At 37.2% G+C, this 21,574-nt stretch overlaps 1 protein-coding gene across 1 annotated transcript in view; it reads right to left on the bottom strand.

The window, feature by feature from the left end:
- Window positions 1-807: 807 nt before the first annotated feature.
- Window positions 808-21,574, bottom strand: part of LOC110035568 (GDSL esterase/lipase At4g26790-like) — a 21,025-nt gene continuing 258 nt past the window's right edge. Inside the window, 3 exon segments of the mRNA XM_020739817.1 lie at window positions 808-1,034; window positions 1,740-2,232; window positions 21,443-21,574. The exon segment at window positions 21,443-21,574 is cut by the window's right edge and continues 11 nt beyond it. Coding sequence (XP_020595476.1) covers window positions 838-1,034; window positions 1,740-2,232; window positions 21,443-21,574 — 822 coding nt within the window. The 3' untranslated portion in view covers window positions 808-837.

Below are 21,574 nucleotides of genomic sequence, written 5' to 3'. Positions count from 1 at the left end.
ACATACAAGTCATTAGAATCATATATACTATAATCTACTACCTTTCATAGAAGATTAAAATTTGTAGAAAATAAATCCTTGTTTTTATTAAATTTAAGAAAATAAAATATTATGATTATACAATATTACAAAGAGATATACATAAAATTTGAAGCACAATTATATATCTATAATAAGATTAAGAATAATAGAATTGTATATTTTTATTAAGCCAGCTCTAATTTATTTTTATTCAAACAAATTTACAAAAGTTCATTATATGAATTTGTTTATAACTAAGGGTCTGTTTGGGGCAGCTGTAGCTTATTGAATAATCTGCTGATAAATTAATTAAAAATAATCTATTGATGAACTGGGTACGGTGGCTATTTCAAATATTTATTTTTTTGAAAAAGTAAGACCGTTGCCAGAAAGCTCCCACCGCACCTAGATAGTTGCGGCGTGAAAACGTTGTTTTCAGCGTTTTGAAAACGCACAAGCTGTCAAAACGCGGTTTACCCAGACATGTCAGGTGCGTTTTCAAAAAACGTCACCGCACCAAATAAACTGCCCCACCCTAAGAATCTATCTGTAGATGAAAAAAAGGCAAATTTAATAGGAACATTTATAAACAAACCACTCAATTCTCATGTATTTACATCTCTAACACCCAAATTTGGCTTTTTTACATTTATATCACATCTAAAATGCCATCATTTTAACTTTAAAAAAAAAATGGAAATACACATTCCATTCATAGATAAGGTGGCATGTATGTAAAAACTGATGTTTAGGGGTAAAATATATAAATACATAAAAATAAAGTGGTATGTATGTAAATTTTTTTAATTTGATATATTAATCTAATAAGTCGCTCAAAGTGGTCCTCAGAGAGTTGGCTGCAATTAAACGATTGACCCTCTGGGTGGGGTGAAAGGAGTCCCAAAACACGTACTTGTCGGCGTTGGGACACGTGTATGGGCTCCACTCATTGCACAAGTAGCCAAGCTCGAACTTCCCCGTCGCGCAGCAACCTTCTCCTACATTCTCAAATCCTGCCATTAATACATAATTATATTTTTTATATGATTACAAAAAATTCAATTATTATTATTATTATAATATAATTATATGCCAGAAGACAAAAATAATTTTAAGAAAGAGCAAAGTTTCGTACAATTCACCTATTTTACATATTAAACATTCAAACTTAAATATTTATGTCCATTTTTTAATTAATTTTTTAATAATATAAATAACTATTTTTATTTTTAAATTGAAATTCATCTAATGATTTTATATTATTTTAGACTTGCAAATATAAACAAAATAAGAAGATTTATACATGAAAATATTAACTTCCCGTTTTTTAAAGTTGAAACTATAATTTTTTCATGTGACATAATAATTTTGAGTTGTATCATGAATATAAAAGTAAATTTTAGGTGTTGGATATGTAAATATATAGGAATTAAGTGGTATGTATGTAATTGTCCAATAAAAAAAAAGGAAGATTTACATACATACCACTCAATTCCTATGTATTTACATATCGAACATTAAACTTTCATTTTTTACATAGATACCATCTTACTTGATGATAATATTGATGTGACATAATAGGGTTATATAGATGTTAAAAAAAAGTTTTCAATTGTTAGCTAGATATGTAAATACATTAGTAATTTGGTGGTGTATATGTAAATGCCCCTCAAAATATTGCGGTATGTATGCAAATTTCAGTAAAAGCGCTAACATACCATACTGAGTAGGATTTTGTATCATTTCAAGAATAATGTCATAGATACGATCAACCTTGAGCCACAGCCCCGGCAGAGTTGCTCTCATGGCCGCAACCATAACTTCCACCTTAGCATTATACTCCAAAGCCACCTCATTATACTTGTCGTTGCACTCGCCCATGCCCAACAAATTGGCGGTTCGCTCGAGCGGAAGGCAGCCCATCGGACTGAGTCCGGTCACCATAACCTTCCTTGCACCTAAGCGATAGATTTCGGTGATGAAGTTCGCGGTGAGGTTGACGAGGAAGTCCTGGTACTCGCCGACGGTGAACTGCTTGAATCGGCCGGTGATGAGGAGGAAGTAGTTCTCGAGGAAGTCATTCGTGCCGATGCTTAAGACGTAGAGGGCATCGATGATGGTTCGGTGGGCGGCGGAGCGGCCGAGATATTGTCGGAGACGGCGGTGGTATTGCTTGAAGTATTGGAGTTCTTTCCATATGGGTAGTACATTCTGAGTACAAGGGAAAATATATTACGTATAGATAAGATAGGTGTAGTTGTGTGGTATTTGCTAATATTGTGATAAAATATCATCGTAATATCATCATAATACAGCTAAGTATCATCATTCCGCATGTGCAAATTCTGCACACAGTATTCGCTCGAGAAGGAGAGGAAGGTGATGAGCGAAAACATTCTGATTTTATATTTATGAGAATGGATTTAGGAAATTGATGATGAAGTGTATTTTTGTGATTTTGATTTGTAGATATGATCAGTAGAATAACTTCGATAGAAAATTAAGGCCTACTACTTCATAGAAGGTTATGATAAAAATTGGGTTAGAATAATCGAACTTATTTGTCTGCCTTAAGTTTTTTAAGTAGGAGTAATTTGACCAACTGCGTGACTTGGCGTTACTTCTAATATGTATATATATTTCACTCTTAATATTGATTATTAGTAGGGGTGTAAACGAGCCAAAGGCTCAGCTCGTGTTCTGCTCATTTATATTTCGAGCTCAAAAAGTGAGTTCGTGTTGGGCTCGTTTGCTTAGCAAGCCGAACATGAGTCGTTCACGAACAAAGAGTTATTTTAACAACCCTAATCACGTAGCCATCAGATGTTAGTGATTGGAGCAAGATTTAAAATATCATTTGAATCTAATTTAATAATTTTTATTCTATTTTCTTCATTAATACTTTTAATCGATTATAAACCTTTGTAGCCTTGTAGTCAATCAAATTTTTAAAAAAAGATTATTCATCAAAGATGTATATATAATTGATTAGTAGTATTTCAAGCCAAAACGAGCCAAATGCAAATGAACAAATATTTGTTCGTGTTGCTTGTGTTCAGCTCGTTAACTTAGCGAACGAATCGAATACAAGCTGTTCGCGAACAACTAGCCGTTTGCGAACAACTAGCCGTTTTGACAGCCCTAATTATTAGTGTTATGTTTTACAGGCATCTATTACTTTAATTAAGGTTATTAAATTTGATTTTCTAAATCTAATGGGCCAGCATATGGGTTATTATGGGCGACATTTTTTGCAATTCAAAGTCTTTCTTATTCGTTGAATTTTTTAATTCTTATGCGATACTCCCAATTTTTGTACTTGGTCAAATAACTTTCATCTAATCAAAATGTTTATTGTTTCAAGTAAATTATTAAATAAAATAAAATAAAAAGTCAAAATTAGAAAAAAAAAAAAAAAGGTAAAAAATGATCCCAAACGTCATCTGAATATAAATAATTTTTAAGGTTGTATCTAAACCTCAATGTTTACGAATTAAATAAAAGATCTCTTAGGGCACGGAGGGCTTATTAGGTGCGGACGCCTCACCTCCCACCATCGTTACGATTCATGAGATATTTTTTACGGCCGTCGTCCGTACCTTCCGCTCCTTCTGCCGTCCGCATGTAATATTTTGCTGAGGGAACGAGATCACCAAATCGAATAAATCCAATTTTACTCGAGATCACTCGAGCTAACTGCATTAATCATCTACGATTATGATAATATTTTTAGTGCCATAAATACATGCTTGAAAAGTTATACTTTGAGGAGATAATTATGATAATATTTTTTGTATGTTCAAAAATTTGAATGTAAATACATAACATATGTGATATGCATATAAATGCCCCTTCATTTTTGTATTCTAGTCAAACAGAAAGTGCATAGATCACTCTATGCTAGGGGTTAATTAAAGCTCTGTTAATTCTGTTATTTCGGTTTCTCTGTTCAGTGTTCAGACAATTGCATATGCTCTCATGACTATCATTTTTATCTTCAAAATTAGTTTAAAACTCCTTTTTGACATTTAAACTTATGAATATAAATACCTTTAAATTTAAAGGAATCAATTTTTAAATCTAATATCAAACCTTTATTTAAATAATAAATCTATAAAAAAAACATAAATTTCTCAAATATATAATTTTAATGTATAGCAAAAAAGTGGTCTCATGAAGGTCCAATCAAACATACGAGAGCAAGGGAAAAGATGAACACTGGATTATGGCGACTGAGTAATTAGTTTAATGGAACAACTGAATTAGGCGACCCTCTTCCTATGAGCTGTGAAATCAACATAGAAGGGGCGGCTTGACATAAGTAGAACAGACCTTAACATCATGCGGCCAAGCACCCAAGAATGAGATAGAAGGGGTGATTGGATAGAAGGAGAGAAAACCTCACTATCAGACGACCAGGCCCCGTAGTTACAATATTCAGATTCTTCAAGCAAGATCAGTGGACAAGTTAGAGCATCCAAAAAAGTTGGTTGATCACACAAATGTCTACTAACAAACAGATGAAATCAAGTCTCAAGACCATGCAACTCAAAACTAGGTCGGGCGACTCAGGCAAAATTGAATTGTACAACACTTGATGTTCTATGAGGAGTATGATGTTCTATGTGGCATGAATTCCTTAATTTGAAATTGTGCAACGCTTCCCCAAAAAAGAGATGTTTTACTCCTGTAAATAGGAGATACTGTGCAACATGAAGGGGATCTCTCTTTTTTTTACTCTTTCCTGTGAAATCTTAAGAAAAATTTAAGACTTTTTTTCTCACCAATTATCTCTCAAGTGTGATTCTGAGACAAATCTAGGTTCAACACCCAAAAAAGTGTGATGAGCACGAAATCATACCACAAACGATAAAAGGTACGATACAAGATGAGAAAAGTGTTCGAGAAAACACACGCAATATGGAGTGTACCAGGGAATTCGTGGCCCAACAAATACAATAACTCAAAGAACAAATGAGGGAAAAATAATGGAAACGCTAATACAGAGAGAAGATTTTGTGGCCCTACCACTGACTTGCTCGCCAAGTCCAGGTACGAGCAACGAGAAATACCGCCCTGACAGTGTGGGTTCTACATCAATACGCTAAAAGGAAGAAGCATACAAGAGCTTATCATCCAACCCCATACAATGCTTTTTCCAAATGGAATGCCACAGCTGAAGCACTTGAGTGATTCAAAATTCTGACTCTGGAACCATATTAATGGAAGAACGATCCAACTGACTGCATCACCAATTTTAAGTCGACGGTTTGCCTGCTGAGGGTGACAACACTTTGAAGTGCTCACTCTTTTTTATTAAAAGATTTGTGCTCTGATGATTTAATAGTTTATTACCTGGTATAATTACCTTGTTGGCTGAATTCAAGAGGATTTTCATGACACTGCTTGTTAGCGCTTAGAAGCCATGGAGAGACTCTTAAGCTTTGTTACAAGTATGACAGGAGCATGAGGAGCCATTGAGTGAGTTTATAACTAGATATAGAAAAAGATACTGGAGGGATGAGATTTGGTGCCCAAAGTCGTGCATGTAGCCCTCACCCAAGGTTTCCGAGTAGGTTCTTTCTGAAACGATTTGGCACTAGAGTAATCCAAGGCATTGGCAGAGTTATTGGACCATATTTTCACAAAAGAATACAACTTTCTTGCAAACTCATTAAGCTCTAATTGGTCACGCCCAAACCCACCAAAAAGAGTTCACACGACAGTAGCTGGAGGCCCAGTCATCCACTACGACCCCCCCCCCCCCCCCCCCCCACTAAGAGATCTAAATTCTAAAGAAGAACACACACGAAGAACAAATCTACATCCGGAGAGGCCATTACCACTAACACATCATATCCTTGACCAACCCCACTAAAAGTCTCAATGAAACGATTCAAAATACAGATTATTACCAAAAGATCACACCTACAAAGGCCATGGGGATAAGCTCAAGACCCAAAAAAAGTACCGTGCTTAAGATTGGGACCATGGACATGAAACAGAGGAATATTGACACCTCCCATCTCTAATTGAAGAATTGATTTGTGATGAAAATCATAAAGAGTTCTTTGCACTATAGTGATAGTAAACAACCCAGAAAGGCCCCAGCAATAGAAAGTAGAGGGATTCGTCCCAGGCCCATGCCATCCACATTGCGAGAGTCGTTCCTGCCACATTGAGGGAGATGGAACCAAGGCCTCCCAACAGTCAAGTCTAAGGAAGTTTCTGATCAGGAAAGCCATGCTTGGTCGCTTCATCCCATGACAAGTCACATAACATCTATCTACAAATTCATCAATGCAGACCTATTGGTGAAAGACAATTTTTATAATGATGCAATTGTCATTATTGTTCTCATAAGATATTTTCATGGATGAAGCATCCTCATTGACACCGACAACTCAATAAACATTATTTTAAATCAGTATTCAATAAAACGGGCCTCAAAGTCATGTGCCTCATAACTACCACCAGACCATTGTATGGTTTCTTTAGATAAAGTAAGAGAATTTGGCTTTTTTTTGCACTATCTATCACTTGGAAAGAAGGCGACATGTAGTTAACTGTCATGAATTATTTCATTATAATCAATTTGTCTGCCACATAAAACACGATCTTTGGCATTTCACTACTAAACACCTTCAAAGCAGTTGTTTCTACTAATCTACAATAAAGGTTTTTAGTGATGGAGAAATCATCACTATACATAGAACCTCGAACAATTGCGCCATTGCTACTTATGAGTCATTGACAGTGTACAATGAGAAGCTTCAGATTCAAACAAACATTAAGATAACAACCTTGAGACCAATGTGCTTATAGAGAAAGTCCCAGTTAGATCGAATGTTGACTATAATTCTTATCGATTAAGCGTGAATTTAAATTAGGGAACGAAGAAGAACTCATTTAAGCCCTCCAAGAGTGCCACATTGTTTTTTCTTGGTCAGCCAAAGAAATGTCAAGAGTCTTCATTGATGTGGCATACCACAACCTCAAAATTAATCTATTGGCTCAACCCATAAAAAAATTGAGGTCAGGGGCTATAACCCTGGCTGAGCCTATCAGAGAAGAGATTCAAACATTACTAAAAGTAGGATAAATAAAGGAGGTAAAAAACTCTGATTAGGTGTGAATATGATGATGGTCCGTAAGGCGATTAGCAGGCGGCGAATGTGCATCAACTTCACTAGTCTGAACTCGGCATGCCCAAAGGACAACTACCCTTACCGTGAGTTAACATGCTCATAAACACAACGGTTGCGCCCCGTGATGAGCTTCCTATATGCTTTGTTGGGGTGTCATCCAATAAATATGCTCTTGGTGGATGTCAAAAAGGATAGTTTTCATAATAAGAAAGGTTATTCATTACAACAATATTATTTCTTTTAGGCTGAAGATGCTGGAGCGATCTAACAACGTATTATGGATGTAATCTTTTTAGAACAAAAATGAAAAAATATTGAAGTATATATTGATGATGTCTTAGTAAAAAGTATGATGCCCAGAAAATGCCTCAAAGACCTAAGAGAACCTTTTGAACAAATTTTAAAAATATAACATGAGGTTGAACCCCAATAAGTACACTTTTAAAGCGCCAAAAACTGAAAAAAACTCTAAGGCAACTTAATTACTCTAAAAGGGATCAAGGTCAACCAAGAGAAAATTAAGGTGCTCATTCACATGCCATCACCACCTAGCACTAAAGACTTGCAATGGCTAGCAGGACAAATAACAGAGCTAAGTCCTTCGTGAACCTTATTTTAAAACTAAAAAAATGGAAATTTTTACTTATTACATCTGTCATAATTTTAAAATTATGCAATGTGGCAAGCAATGTCATATGTAAGGCCAACCATTTTCAAAATTTATCTTGAGTGACACTCTTCAGATCCCTTGGATCTTTAGGATGGGGCTGATGTGATGACCCCGTCAAAGTCATATGTACCCAGAAACTTTACCCAATGCACTTTGATGCTAGTAAGGACACTTATCTTTAGATTGTGTGCTAGGCTATAATTAGGGTGCTAACTAGTATTTTTTATGTCTCTAGCTATTGCTCTTTGCAGGCTTGTTTGTTCTAAACATGCGTCACATTTGTGCTTTTCGTTGTGCTTATGTGTGCCTTTTTATGCATGGTAGCGTATTAGGGCACTTTTCTACAGGGGGATATGCCATATAAATATGCACACACACACATGTACAACAAAAAAGAGGAGCAACGTAATGATTATTACTAACCATTTTTGTGCAGGCGCTGCTTAGCTCCCCCACCAAGCAGACCCAGACACGTTGTATGCTTGTTTGGATTTCCCACTGACATTATTTTTGTACAGGTCGAGTCTTTTTTAGTTTCTTAACATACCTTTTAGAGTACTATGAAGAGTTAGAAAAAAGGTACGGGCCTGGGTTCCAAGGAGCCAGATGGGCAGAATCAAGTGACAGGGACCAGAAGTTGTTTTCTCATGTCTCATGCCTTAATTCTAAATTTTAATTATGTATAGAATTAGGAACGGACATGTATCAATCGTCATTTTTTTTTTAGTATATGTAGCTGACCTAGCAACACCGGTCTTTTATTATTTCATATTTGACTTGTTTTCTCGCTTTGCTGTTGCATGCTTGGATTATTTTTCCTGTTTCTTTCTAGTTTATCTAAGATATTGTAAAAATACAATATATGCTCTCGAGGACCTAAGAATATAGTTTTTTCTATAAAAATATTCTAATAATAATTTAAGATATTAAAAAATTTTGGATTAAAAGATTTAGGATTTTCGAAATCTGCATCTTTATTTTCGTACATGGCCTTCGGGCCGATTTTAAAATGGGTTGCATAGCATTTCTTTCACTCGAGTCTTAATTAATTAGGCCTCCACGATGTTTATGGACTACTCTAAACAACTACATCATTTGCATGTTCAGAGGAGAAGCTCCCGTCCTTCTCTAACCCGATTGATACAGTATATATTTCAACTTAAGCATTTATCTAATGTGCTCAGGTCGTTAGAAGGCTCCTGACCTAGACGGGTTGTAAGTCCTTTTGTTGGGAGATTTTATAGCTTTGTAGCTGAACTTGCCTTTCTCCTCTTTTCCAGCAGCATTCTGACCTTTTCAGTGAGCATAACTCCCACTTTTTGGAGCTCTACTGATAATCATATAATAGAGTTTCCTTTGACCATAGGGCTACCGAGATCCCCGTGGATAATGCAATTCAATGATTGCTGACTAGGGATCTATGGATGTGTTGGGTTGACTACTTTCAACAACAGGTAGACTTGGGGTTCTAGTAGCTTGGAATGATGGGTCTGTGGTACCCTAACCCAGCTACCTTTTATGAATTACTCCTCCTATCTTTTGATTACCCATGTTAAGCTCTGTCACTCCTTTTTGATTTCGTTTGTATCATCTTGATGGTCTGATTACCTCTACTCTCTATGAATTACTCCTGCATTCCTTGACTACTCTGTTGAGCCTTATCACTCCTTTTGCCTTCATTGCTATCATGTTAATGGACTGATTGGCGATGAGTTACCATCTATTTGTGATATAATAATTTGGTTTCTACCCTTATGGGTCAGATGTGCTTTGCATATCAGGATTCATTATTGGTATGATTCAATTATTTCGTATGCTTCCTATGCTAATGAATCTGTTACCCATGTGGGTATTGCGAGCGACTCACTCTCCGCCCCATCACTTAGTGGAAGATTTGAAAGCATTGGAGTATTCCCCTGTGAGATAATCATCCTTTGATAACCCTGTGCTAGTTGTCACTATAAATGTAGGCAAAACTACTTGGATCAAGAGTATTCTTTGGCAGCCCCCAAGATGTAATAAAGTAAGTGAGATACACCCATTTGGGAGAATGTTGGACCCCATAACAAGAAAACACCCCTGAATCTCTAGTTGTAGATAGCTTTTGTAGACATTCTTTGATGGATAAAGAGGCTTTTTGTATGAAAGTTCTTCATGTTATTTCTCTTTTTTGTCTGTCTATGTCCTATGTCCTATGTCATGTTTTTCAAGTTTCTCTCTTCTCTTGATCATTCACATGATCCAGAATAGAGATTTATTCAGAAAAGAGTAGTATACGACAAAGGATAAACTGACGACTCCTTTAAAAATAAGAAGAGATAGTAACAAAAATACAAACACTACCTCTAGGATGTTTGTCAAATATTTTATAGAGAATGACTATTTTTGAAACCAAGGTTTGGTCTAATGTAAGATCCTTCACTTGAAAGAACCTTACGGAAGTAATGAAATCAAGGAAAATTGTAAGGAGTCAAAAGGTCTTGAGTGAAGCCTTATCTAACTATTTATATAACACAAGACAGAAAAACTAAATCACTCGAAAGAAAGCATTTGTGATATGATCGAAACCAATGAAAAAAATTCTCATAACTCATTTTGACCAAACTAACTTTACAAAAAAAGCACAGCAAAACTGACAGTCTAAAATATTCACATCTGAAAACATCAGGGAACGGTGATGCCACCAATGCATGCAAAATCAACCATAAAAAATTCAAAGCATTGACTCTAACGTCATCTATAGGAATGCAGCCGGGCTAGAGTAGCTAGCATCCTCATAATAAATCTCTCGCCAGAAATAAAAGATTTACACCTGTAAAGTTTTAGTCGCTACTTAATAAGAAGCAACATAGCTTTCACCTCAGCAAGGTCTTGATGTATCCCAAGAAGATCCCTTGAGCTGGCCTCCAATTTTTCTTCTAGGGTAATAGTATTCTCTTTCAACCCCAAAACTTCCTCTTCCAGGTCTATAACTTTGTCCTAACGACCTTGTGCATTGTTCTCCTTAAACTTCAAAAACTCTACACTAGACTCAAGCTTTTTGGCTAATGAGTATAGGTCCTCTTTATTTTTTTCGAGCTCTTCATTGGTAGCAATCAGTTCAGATAGCAGGTCCACTAGACTCACCAAGGGTCGAGTGGCAAGCAAAAAATGGTTGTGTCGGCTTATGCTAATCTTTAATACCCGCTGACAGCTCACTTTTAGGGGGCGTGCTAGCAAGACCAATTGCCTCTACAACAATTTTTTCTTCGTCAAAATATAAAGAAGGAGGTCGAAATTGGTCGACCCCCTCTTAGGGGTGAACTCTCAATGACAAGTTCGAATGCAAGAAGACCAAGCATGACTTTTACATCAAGAAGTTTTGAGCCTCTGATTTCCTTCTTTTAGAGAATCTACACAAACTAACTTCTCTCACAGCCAGTCCAAATAGTTGCACAAATGGACAAGACAAAGAATTCTACAAATCATAAACAAGCCAACACGTACAACTATTCATAATGAAAAGTGCTGACCTTTGCGCTCTGCCATCCCTTACTAATCTAGGAAGTATGGTAGAAAATTAAAATGTAAGTCTAAAGATTTCTTATACTCTTATTCTTCTTGCAGTTTCTTAATAAAAGAGAAAAAAATCAGAGAACTAAATATGTATAACAAAAAGTAGCCTCATGGAGGTCCAATCAAACCAACTAGAGCAGGGAAAAAGATGGACATTAGTTTATGGCGACCGAAAAAGAAGTTCAATCAATCAACTAAATTAGGTGACCCTCCCTATCCGAGCTAGGAAGTGAACATAGAAGGATCAACTGGACATAAAGTGAAAGAGCCTAAATATTAAGGAACCAAGACCCAAAGAACGAGATAGTAGGTGTGATTATTAAGGAACCAAGACCCCAAGAACGAGATAGTAGGGGTGATTGGATAGATGACATGCAAACGTTAATATAAGGTGGCCAACTCCTCCAGTTACGAGTCTCAGATTCCTTGAGCAAGAGCAACCGATAGGTTATGACATCCCAAAAAGTTAATCGACCAAACATAGATGCCCAATAACAAGTAAATGAAATTAAGTATCATGATCATGCAACTCAAAGCAAGAGTGAGACGACTTAGGCAAAATTGAAGCGGATAATTCTCGACATCTTGTGAGGAGTATAAATTCCTTGGCATAGGGGAAATAATAATTGTACATGATCCCATGTTTTCTTTTATTTGAAACAGTCTAAAGCTTCCCCCCCTAAAAAAAAGGGAGATTTGACTCGTGTATATATATATATATATATCACAATATTTAAGACAATTACTGTTTTTCATTAAAAGGCAACCCTTTGTAGTTGAAATTCAGGAAAAGAAAGTACCATTACTCGACTTTGAGGCGAATAATTAAGACCCCACTGGATTCATTATGAATCGAAGTTGTGGAACAAAAAGCCATCAGTTACCTACTTTAGAGGTGCATTCATTTCTTCATGCGCACTTTATGCAGCTAATATAAATATATACGTTGAATTATTCTATAATATTCTATTTATTGCATTCAATATATAGCGATTCCACTGCAGCTTATCAAAAGATGGGAGCGAGTCCTAACTAGTCAGTGACTCGGAGCTAATTTATGCTAAGTGCAATACATACTGTTTTGGCACAAGCCACATAATTCCTATGTATTCACATATCTAATATCTAAATTTAATTTTTTTAAAGTTTTTTTTCCTTAAGAAAAAAAAATTATAATTATAATTCAATTTAAACTTTTTAAATTGACACCATGAAATGCGTGATTTACAAAAGCCCTTTTAGCGTTAAGAGGTTTTCTTTGAACCAGTCACTGCTTAGTCAACGTATTTATTAATTTTAGGTGGCATAAATTTAGTTACGTAATGGTCCCTTTTTAAAGATGAAAAGGGAAGCTGTAATTGTGGGGGTCGGCATACTATAATGAAGTCGGTGCCCTTTTTACACCTATATGAACTTCTTATGTGTAATAATCATATTCGTTAGTACTGTCATTAATTTGACATTAATATATATATATATATATATATATATATATATATATATATGGTTGGGAATCACATCCACGAAATAGAGTGTGACCAAGTAGAGAGAGACTTAGGAGTGTAATATCAGTAATTTATCTTGGTGTTTCTCTTGAAGTGCTCTTTTACACGTTATTATTCCTATATTTATAAAAGGTGGAAGTTACATTATGAAATATTGATAATGCCCTCAAAATTCTCTATTGTTGGTGGGGCACTGTAACTTTCAAGATAATCGTTACTACAAGTGAATCATTATTTGCTTGATCTTCGTTTGGCTCGCTCCTAGGTTTAGGGAGTTGTTTTTTTGTTTACTAGAATGAGTTATCATAATTATAAAAATAAGAGTTCTCGGCTCTAATTTTGGATAACTTGGAGGAGTCTTCTGAGGAGGTGGATAGCTCGGGCAGTGAAGAGGGGTCAATCACCTGTTAAGATCCTACAACATGAGAACTTCCTTTCCCCTTCTCCCGCTTTATTAGAAGAAAAATATTTCTCTCCTTTTTGGATATATGAGAAAAATTGGTTTTTATTTTTTGCTTTCTCTTTTTGGTCTTGATTGTTTTTTAACTGATCGTATACTCATCTTGCTAGTCAATCTGCCTCGTGGGTTCATCGATCGAGTCATTTTGTTGATCCTGTTTGGTTTGTTCGTCGCTTCCGGAGAGACTAGCCTCTAAGTTGATCTTGATGACTTGCTACAGATCTTGTCGTAGGAGTGTGTCTTGGCTGTCCTTCCTTGTTGTGAATTTATTTATGATTGTTCTGCCAGTGTTTTCGACTTGGTGGTGTTAGAACATATATATCACTGTTCCCCATTCTCTTACACAACTCGTATGTGGTGCATATTATCACTCGATCTTTGGTCTTCCCACGATCAGTGCTGAGCATTTTTAACCTTCAATCTAACTCAACGCAACTGAGAGGAGTTCTTCGAGCATTGAGGGGTCCTGGAGTTGATCGTACCAAATTAGCCATAAGAATAAAATTATATTGATAAATTAAAGTTTACATATCGGCGACGACACATCCATTTCTTGTGTTACATAAAAAACTTCAAGGAAAATTTTTCTTCAATTCATCTCCACTCCAAGTTTGAGTTGTTCTTTTCTATCATATGTATCGAGTTTGCAAGCTCAATGAGAGACTTTTTGACTAATTATGTATGGTCCGCTCTCTGTCTGGTCTAATTTGACCACTGATTGCCCTCGGGTGACTTGATTGACCTTCTTTAGGACCAAGTCTCCTTGAGCGAAGGACTTTTCTCTGACGTGGTGGTTGAAATAGTGAGTGATTCGTCTCTCAACTTCCTCCCATCAAAGTGCTGAATTGGCTCATTTTTCTTCGGTTAGATAGAGGGCTAGTATCTCTCCCTCGATGTTTGCTTCCTGCCACTTGACCAAGTCTTCTTCTATGAACGATGCGGCCATAGCCACCCTCTGGTTGTGGTGATTGTACTCGACTAGTAATATCGCCTCCATTCTATGAGTCAGGATGAACAAGTTTGGATAGTCATTAATGATGACGTAGTTTGGATTCCCCAAAGCATGGACAGTAGTAGCTCCACCCAGTTTCCCTTGGCTCCTTTGATTTGTTTCCTTAGCATGTTTAGTATGATCTTATTGGATGCTCGTCCTACCCATTTGTTCGAGGGTGATGGACTGAACCAAATCTGAGATCGATTCCTTGATACACACATAAATCTATTGCTCGTTAATCTGAAAAATTGTGTCTCGTTGTCAGTAATGATGACTAGTGGCAATCCATATTTGCATATGAGGTCCGACCAGATATTTTGCACTACCTCAGCAGTGATCTGAGCGAGTGGCTTAGTCTCTATCAATTTGGAGAAATAATTAACTACTACTATAAGGAACTTGTGTTGGCCCCTAGATGGGGGAAAAGGGCTAGAATGTCCTAACCCCAAGCGGTGAACGATCAAGGACTTGAGATTAGTTGAAGCTTGCATGCTGACTGATGATGAAGGGAGTGTATTTTTGACACTGCTCACATTTTCGAGAAAATTCTTCGACTTCCTGAATAGTTTCGACAAAAGTAGCCTTGTTACTGTAGTCGATAAGCTAACATTTTTTCTTTGGAGTGGCTCGTGCACTCTCTAGGATGCACTTCCCGGAGAACGTCTAGAGTTTCGTTTTCCCTTGGGCATCTTAAGTACAGTGAAGTAATTGATTCTCTCAAGAGTTTTACCTCTATCATTATATAAAATGCAGCCTTGATTTTGAAGTGTCTCGGATCTGCAACCTCTTTCGGCATTTTCCTTGTCTCAAAGTAGAGAATGTAGGGATCCGTCCAACTTTTTGATCTTTCTACTTCAATAGATACTTACATTGTTTCAGGTTCATCAATTGTCGGTTGAGTGAGCTGTTGTGGAGCCCTACCCGAATTGATGCATTTAGAAAAAATATCGGCGACGTGGTTTTCCTCACGACCCATATACTCTATACAAAATTTTGGTAACCTTCCAATCTCTATTTGGGTCTTGGCGAGATATTTGGTCAGTAGTTCATCTCTAGTCGCAAAATCCCTATTGACTTGATTTAAGACCCAACAGGGAGTCTAATTTCATTAGTAGTTTGCGAGCACTCGTAGCCCTAACCAAAAATAACAATCAATGCCTCATATTCTGCTCGGTTACTTGTAATTTCAAATTCTACTAAAAAAGATTGATAGATGTGCTCTCCAGCCGGATTGCTTAACACGAGTCCCAGCTCGGTCGTTGCTTGTTTGGATGCCCCGTCAATGAGCAAGATCCTGGTTTTTTCATTGGTCAGGATCCCTTCATGTGATTCTTCCATCTAAGAGAAGTCCGCCATAAAATCGGTGATCACCTGAGCTTTGGTGTTCTTTCGAGGGACATTCTTGATATCTTATTCATTAAGCTCTATTACTCATTTCAAGAACCGACCAGAATGTTTGGTTGAGTGAGCATGCATTTTAATGGGTGATCAGTGATGAATCAAATCGGATGTTCCTAAAAATATGCCCAAAGCCTGTGAGAAGAGATCATCAAAGATAATGTCAGTTTTTTTTTCATAATGAGATACCTTGTTTCGGCGCCTCGAAGAATTTAGCTAGAGTAATACACCAAGAATTGTTTCTCCGTTTCCTCTCTGAATAGTACTGAGCCGACTGCTTCTCGCTTGACTCTGAGGTATAACGACAATTCCTTTGTTGGCTTTGGACTTTGGAGTAGCGGTGGGGAAGCTAGGGTCTTTTTAAGTCTTTAAATGCCGATTCATAATCAATATTCCATTCGAAGAGCTGGTTTTTTCTAAGAGCACTAAAGAATGTAACACATTTGTCACCAGACTTTGAAATGAAGTGATAGAGTCTCGCTACTCGTTTGGCTAGCAGTTGTATTTCTTTGGCATTTTGAGGAGAAGACATTTCTAGGATTGACTGAATCTTCTCTTGGTTGCTTTCAGACCATCGACGGTTAACAAAAAAATAGAAGTCTGTCTATTAATGTTCCAAAGGTACACTTTGAAGGATTTAACTTCATGTTAATTTTTCACGGTTTCAAAGGCCTCTTTTAGATTATCTATATGTTGCTTAAACTAACTACTTTTTACTATAACATCATCCACATACATTTCAATATTTTCCTTTCTGACTCAAAAAAATTACATCGATAAGGCATTGATAGGTTGCCTCAATTTTTTTTAACCTAAAAGGCATTACCTCAAAGCAAAAAACTCCTTGTGCAGTAATAAAAATAGTTTTCCATCGGCCAGACACATCTTTATCACTAGAGAAGGCATCAAGAAAACTCATTACAGAGTAACTGACTGCCGAATCAACTTGTGTGTCGATCCTCGGTAAGGGGCATGTGTCTTTTGGATGTGCGTCGTTGAGGTTTGTGAAGTTGACACACGTTCTCCATTCGTCATTGGGCTTCCAAATCATCACCACGTTTGAGAGCCAAGTATGGTACTACACCTCCATGATGTAGCTCGCTTCTTTCAACTTTTAGACTTCTGCTGCTATCACTTCAGCCAGCGCCCTTGCTGTGAATCAAAGTTTTAGTTGCACCGGCCAAGTGAAAAGAATGATATTGAGACGGTGACATGCGGCTTTGACTGGGACTCTGGTCATCTCCCTGGCTGTTCTGGCAAATATGCCTTGATGCATGCAGAGGGCCAGGATCAATAGGTCTCTATGCCCCACGTCAAAGTTCTCACTGGTTAGAAGAATCTTACCAAGCTCATCCTTGCTAGTTACTGGCACCCGGAGGACGATCTCACTGGTCTCGAGACCTCCATCCCTCTGAATTGGATTGTCAAGCAGTCCTAGTTGACACTAGTAACCACCTAAAGATAGCAGCTTCTGGACTGTTCCAAATTCCTTTAGACTGCGATTATCTACTCATCTCCGAGGAATTTTACAACCACATGGTAGGTCGAAGCCACTGCTTGATAGTTGTTTAGCAATGGTTGACCAAAGATTGCATTGTAGGTCGGTGGGGATTCTCCTAACAAAAAGCTCTCGATGTCGGTGAATTTTTTTTTCTCTCTCTTCATGAGATGGGTAAAGCAATCATGCCCACGTGTTCTTTTCTTTGGCTTGAGAAGCCAAACAATGGGTTGGTCAGTGTCGCCAACTGGTCAGTTTTAAGTCCAATTTTGTCGAATACCATTTTAAACAACATATTGATTGAACTCCTGGTGTCGACTAGGATGTTGCTCATATGGTAGTTTTTTTTAGGGTTGTGATGAAGATTGCCTCGTTATGTAAGTTTCCCTTTGGGCGAGATCCAAATCTGTAAAAGTGATTGGAGAGTGAGCATGTGTAAGATTTGATCGAACATACCTCTCCCAATTAGTGTATCTTAGGCGGTCGAGATAACAATGCACCTCCGCTGAAAATAGTTGAAATGATCCCAGCTAGGTGGATTTCATTTACTCTAACAAGTCCAACTATGGGCCAATATGTTGGAGTCTTTCTACGTCATTGTGTGTGGTTCTAATGACGACAAACTCTTTCAATTTTTCGACACGATCGAGCTCCTTTACCAAATTTTTGAGGTGACAATATTCCTTTGTGTCGTGCCCTTGGCCTCGATGGTAGGCGCAATATTTTTTCGAATTGCGTAGTGCTGGTGCAATCTTCAAACGGAGGAGCTTTCTTGAAGTAATCCTTATTTTGAATGGCCACTACTAGTTTGACCACTGACATATTCAAGGGTGTTGAACATTACATCGCCTAATATATGTGCAATCGCTCAAAGTATCAAGGTGGTCGCTGGTTGGAGTGATGTCACTGCTCACCTTGGTTGTCTCAACTGCCTTCTGATTGCCCCGGAATCTTAGGTAACCGTTTGATCGTCAAGCAAGGGCTCAGTCACTTTTTGGCCTTTTGTCGTCCTCCCGGTCGTTCTTTTTCTGTGTCAGGGGTCAGATGCTCTTGGTTTAATTTTTGAGGACTCCATAAGGTCATCTTCAACAACAATGTTGTCATTTGTTAATTCCAAGACCTCTACGAAGGTTTTTAGCATAAGTAAGTTTAGGTCATACCTGAATCGCATGCCACAGATCCCCAGCTTCAGAGCGGTCCAGACAATGAGAGGTTCCAAATTCTTCACCTCTAGAATTTCCTTTTGGAAGCGAGTGATATAAGCTCATCAGCTTTCGTTCTCGCCTTGCCTTATCTAAAGTAGGGTTTCTATATCTTTCATTGGCTAGTGTACATTAGCAAAGTGTGTCGGGAAGAGCTTTCTGAATTCAATGATCAATGGGATACTCCATCTGGTAGGCTATTAAACCATCAGATCATGATTTCCTTCAGCGTATTCAGGAATAGCTGACATTTTATGGTGTCATCAATCTGCAGAACTCCGATCTTCAACTCAAGAGATGCGAGATGATCAGTCAGACCACTATTTCCTTTGTAGGAGTCGAAGTGGGGAATTCTGAGTTTCGCTAGGGGTATTGTTTCCAGGATCCTTCAAAAGAAGGCGCTACTCATAACTGGTTGAGCGAACGTTTCACCTTGGTCCATCTGATGTGGGATCACCGACGTAAATGTGACATTGCCTGCCAGATGGGAATCTTCTAGTACCTTGTTTGGCCGTCGCTAGGCCAATCTTGAGGCGCTAGCAGATTGTCGGGGGAGCCTTCTAGGGGCGGGTTTCTCGAGTCTCTTCCTCTACGGGCAGTGCTCAGGTGCTCTGACTAGTCCATTATTTGTGTTCACAATGCTTGGACCTCTTTCTCTATGTCGCGCCACACTGTCTCTCTGTTGAACTCCATGGGCGTTGTTTCTCTTTGCAGGGATTTTTTTTCATAATTGGTTTTGCCTCTCACCTAGGGCATGCTCACTCTCACCGCACCACCTTTTAGGATGTTTCATCCTAAATTTTTCTTTGTGAAAACACGTCTCGAGAGTTAAGAGCCAGGAGAAGGAGAAAGAGAGAGAGAGAGAAAGAGAGAGTAAAGTAATTTAGGAAGTCCCCGTAAAGAAACGTGGAGAGGTCATATTATTCTTCATCTTGCTCATGTTTATAGTGGCGTATTTGTACAATTACAAAATAGAGGGAACAATTATGAAAATTATTCTTAGTGCAATTTAATCGTGAGGATTTGTTGTCAATTCTATATTATAATTTGAATTCAAATGTGGCTGTAATAAGTTGGTCAACGCGCTTGAATTCGTTCGACCAACTGATTACCAGTTGAGTAGTGATCATGCATGCCGACCGATCAATATGTTATGATCGGGCGCTCTTGTGAAAAGATTAGGTTGTTCATGACTGTAAGTGTGACCCGCCGGTAAAATCCCTTGCCATAATATTCCAAATGGCTTCGACTAAGCCATCAACCGTTGAATGATCAACATGGAACACGTTCTTACAGCTCGATGCCTCGATTGTCTGATCATTTTTCCGAGTCGCTCGATTGCTTTGAAATTCATATCGACTGTTTTGGTGCGTTCAATTAAATTTTTTTTTTAATTCAATATAGTTTACTAAATTCTTTTTTAGTTATAAGTAATATCTTCTCGAATAATGTACATAATAAATAAAGGCAAAAATATTAATATAAATATTATTTTATGAGATTTTGTAGCAATAAAATCAACGTAAGAGAATCAGTACCCCTGACTTTCTCTGTTAGCCCCGCTTTTTGAGGAAGGCCACATGATCCCTTACTGTACACGTGTCACGATATTTGGGCCCACATCAAACTATAATTTATTTGATTTCATATACACTGATTTTTTAGCTCTTGATTTCATTTTAAGAGATTTACGTGCCGATCACTCAATTCTAATATATTTACATTTACAGCACCTAATTTTTTTTCTTAAGATTTTATTTATGTAATAAAAAAAATATTTAGCTTCACAAAAATTAAATTAATAATAATTTTTAATGTGCTATAAAAAATTCAACAGGTATAAAAAGAAAAAAAAATAAAATTTAAGAATTATCGTATTTTATTTATATGATTTAATGAATATATCATTCCATATATGCATATATTTAATGTTACCAGGAATGGGCAAACATAATTAATATATGCAAAATTACAATCGAAGGACACTATTAATTAAGTATGTCAATAATTTCTCAAAATATAGAAATAGAAATGAGGGAGATTTACAAACATGCCACTCAATTTCAGTCCTTTTACATGTTTAACACCTAAACTTGAACATTAACTGCATGGACGATGCATACGATATATGCCATCAATATCAATATAAATTTAATGGCCATTCTTTATTATTCTAGCTAACTGAGACAACTCCTAATAATTAGCTTGTTAGCCTCTACCAACCCATAAAAATAATATGCCCATGGGAGCAGCCACATGCACAAACGAGGACCATTAACTAATTTCTTAACTTTTAAAAACAATTTTTGTCCATATGTACAGCTAGCCCAAATTTCATCACTTTCACTTTCGATTCCAGCGTAAGTTTCCAGCTCCAGCACTCCCTTTACATTTAATGAATCAAAACGGCTCGTTGTTTACAAACAGCTCCTATTCGGCTCGTTCGTTAAGTTAATGGGTCAAATACGAATAACAAAAATAAATATTTGCTTGTTCGTGTTCGGCTCATTTTGGCTCGAAATACTACTAATCATATATATGTTTAATGAGTAGTTTTTTTTAAAAATTTAATTGGCTACAAGACTACAAAGATTTATAATCAATTAAAAGCATTAATGAAGAACATAAAATAAAAATTAGTGAATTAGATTTAAATAATGTTTTAAATTTTGCTCGAATACTTAACATCAATTGACTACGCCGTTAGGGTTGTCAAAATGACTCTTTGTTCGTGAAAGGCTCGTATGCGGCTCGCTAAACAAAGTAGCCGAGCACGAACACACTTTTTGAGCTCGAAATATAAATGATTCGCGTTTACGCGTTTACACCCTCTACTCGCGATTGAACAAAATTGGAAAAGATTGGAAGAGGGGAATTATTATTGCTCAATAGTTAACGGAATAAAAAACATAACTTTTTAATAGCTGAATAAAAAATGGAATAATCAGCGCAAATGTTAATGCAAAAATGGTGCGGTTGCTGAGGGCGTACCAGGACGTCGGAGGTGGCGTTGTCAAGCCCCGTGCCGGCGGAAGCGAAGCAGACGGCGGTTGCGATGTCTTTAATGGTTCGGGTCGGGTCGAGGTAAGCCGGCACGATGGGTCCGAGACCGAGCCCCACGGC

The sequence above is a fragment of the Phalaenopsis equestris genome, unplaced genomic scaffold (genome assembly GCF_001263595.1).
Source record: "Phalaenopsis equestris unplaced genomic scaffold, ASM126359v1 Scaffold198203, whole genome shotgun sequence".
NCBI classification, from domain to species: domain Eukaryota; kingdom Viridiplantae; phylum Streptophyta; class Magnoliopsida; order Asparagales; family Orchidaceae; genus Phalaenopsis; species Phalaenopsis equestris.
This window is presented reverse-complemented; position numbering and strand designations above follow the sequence as displayed.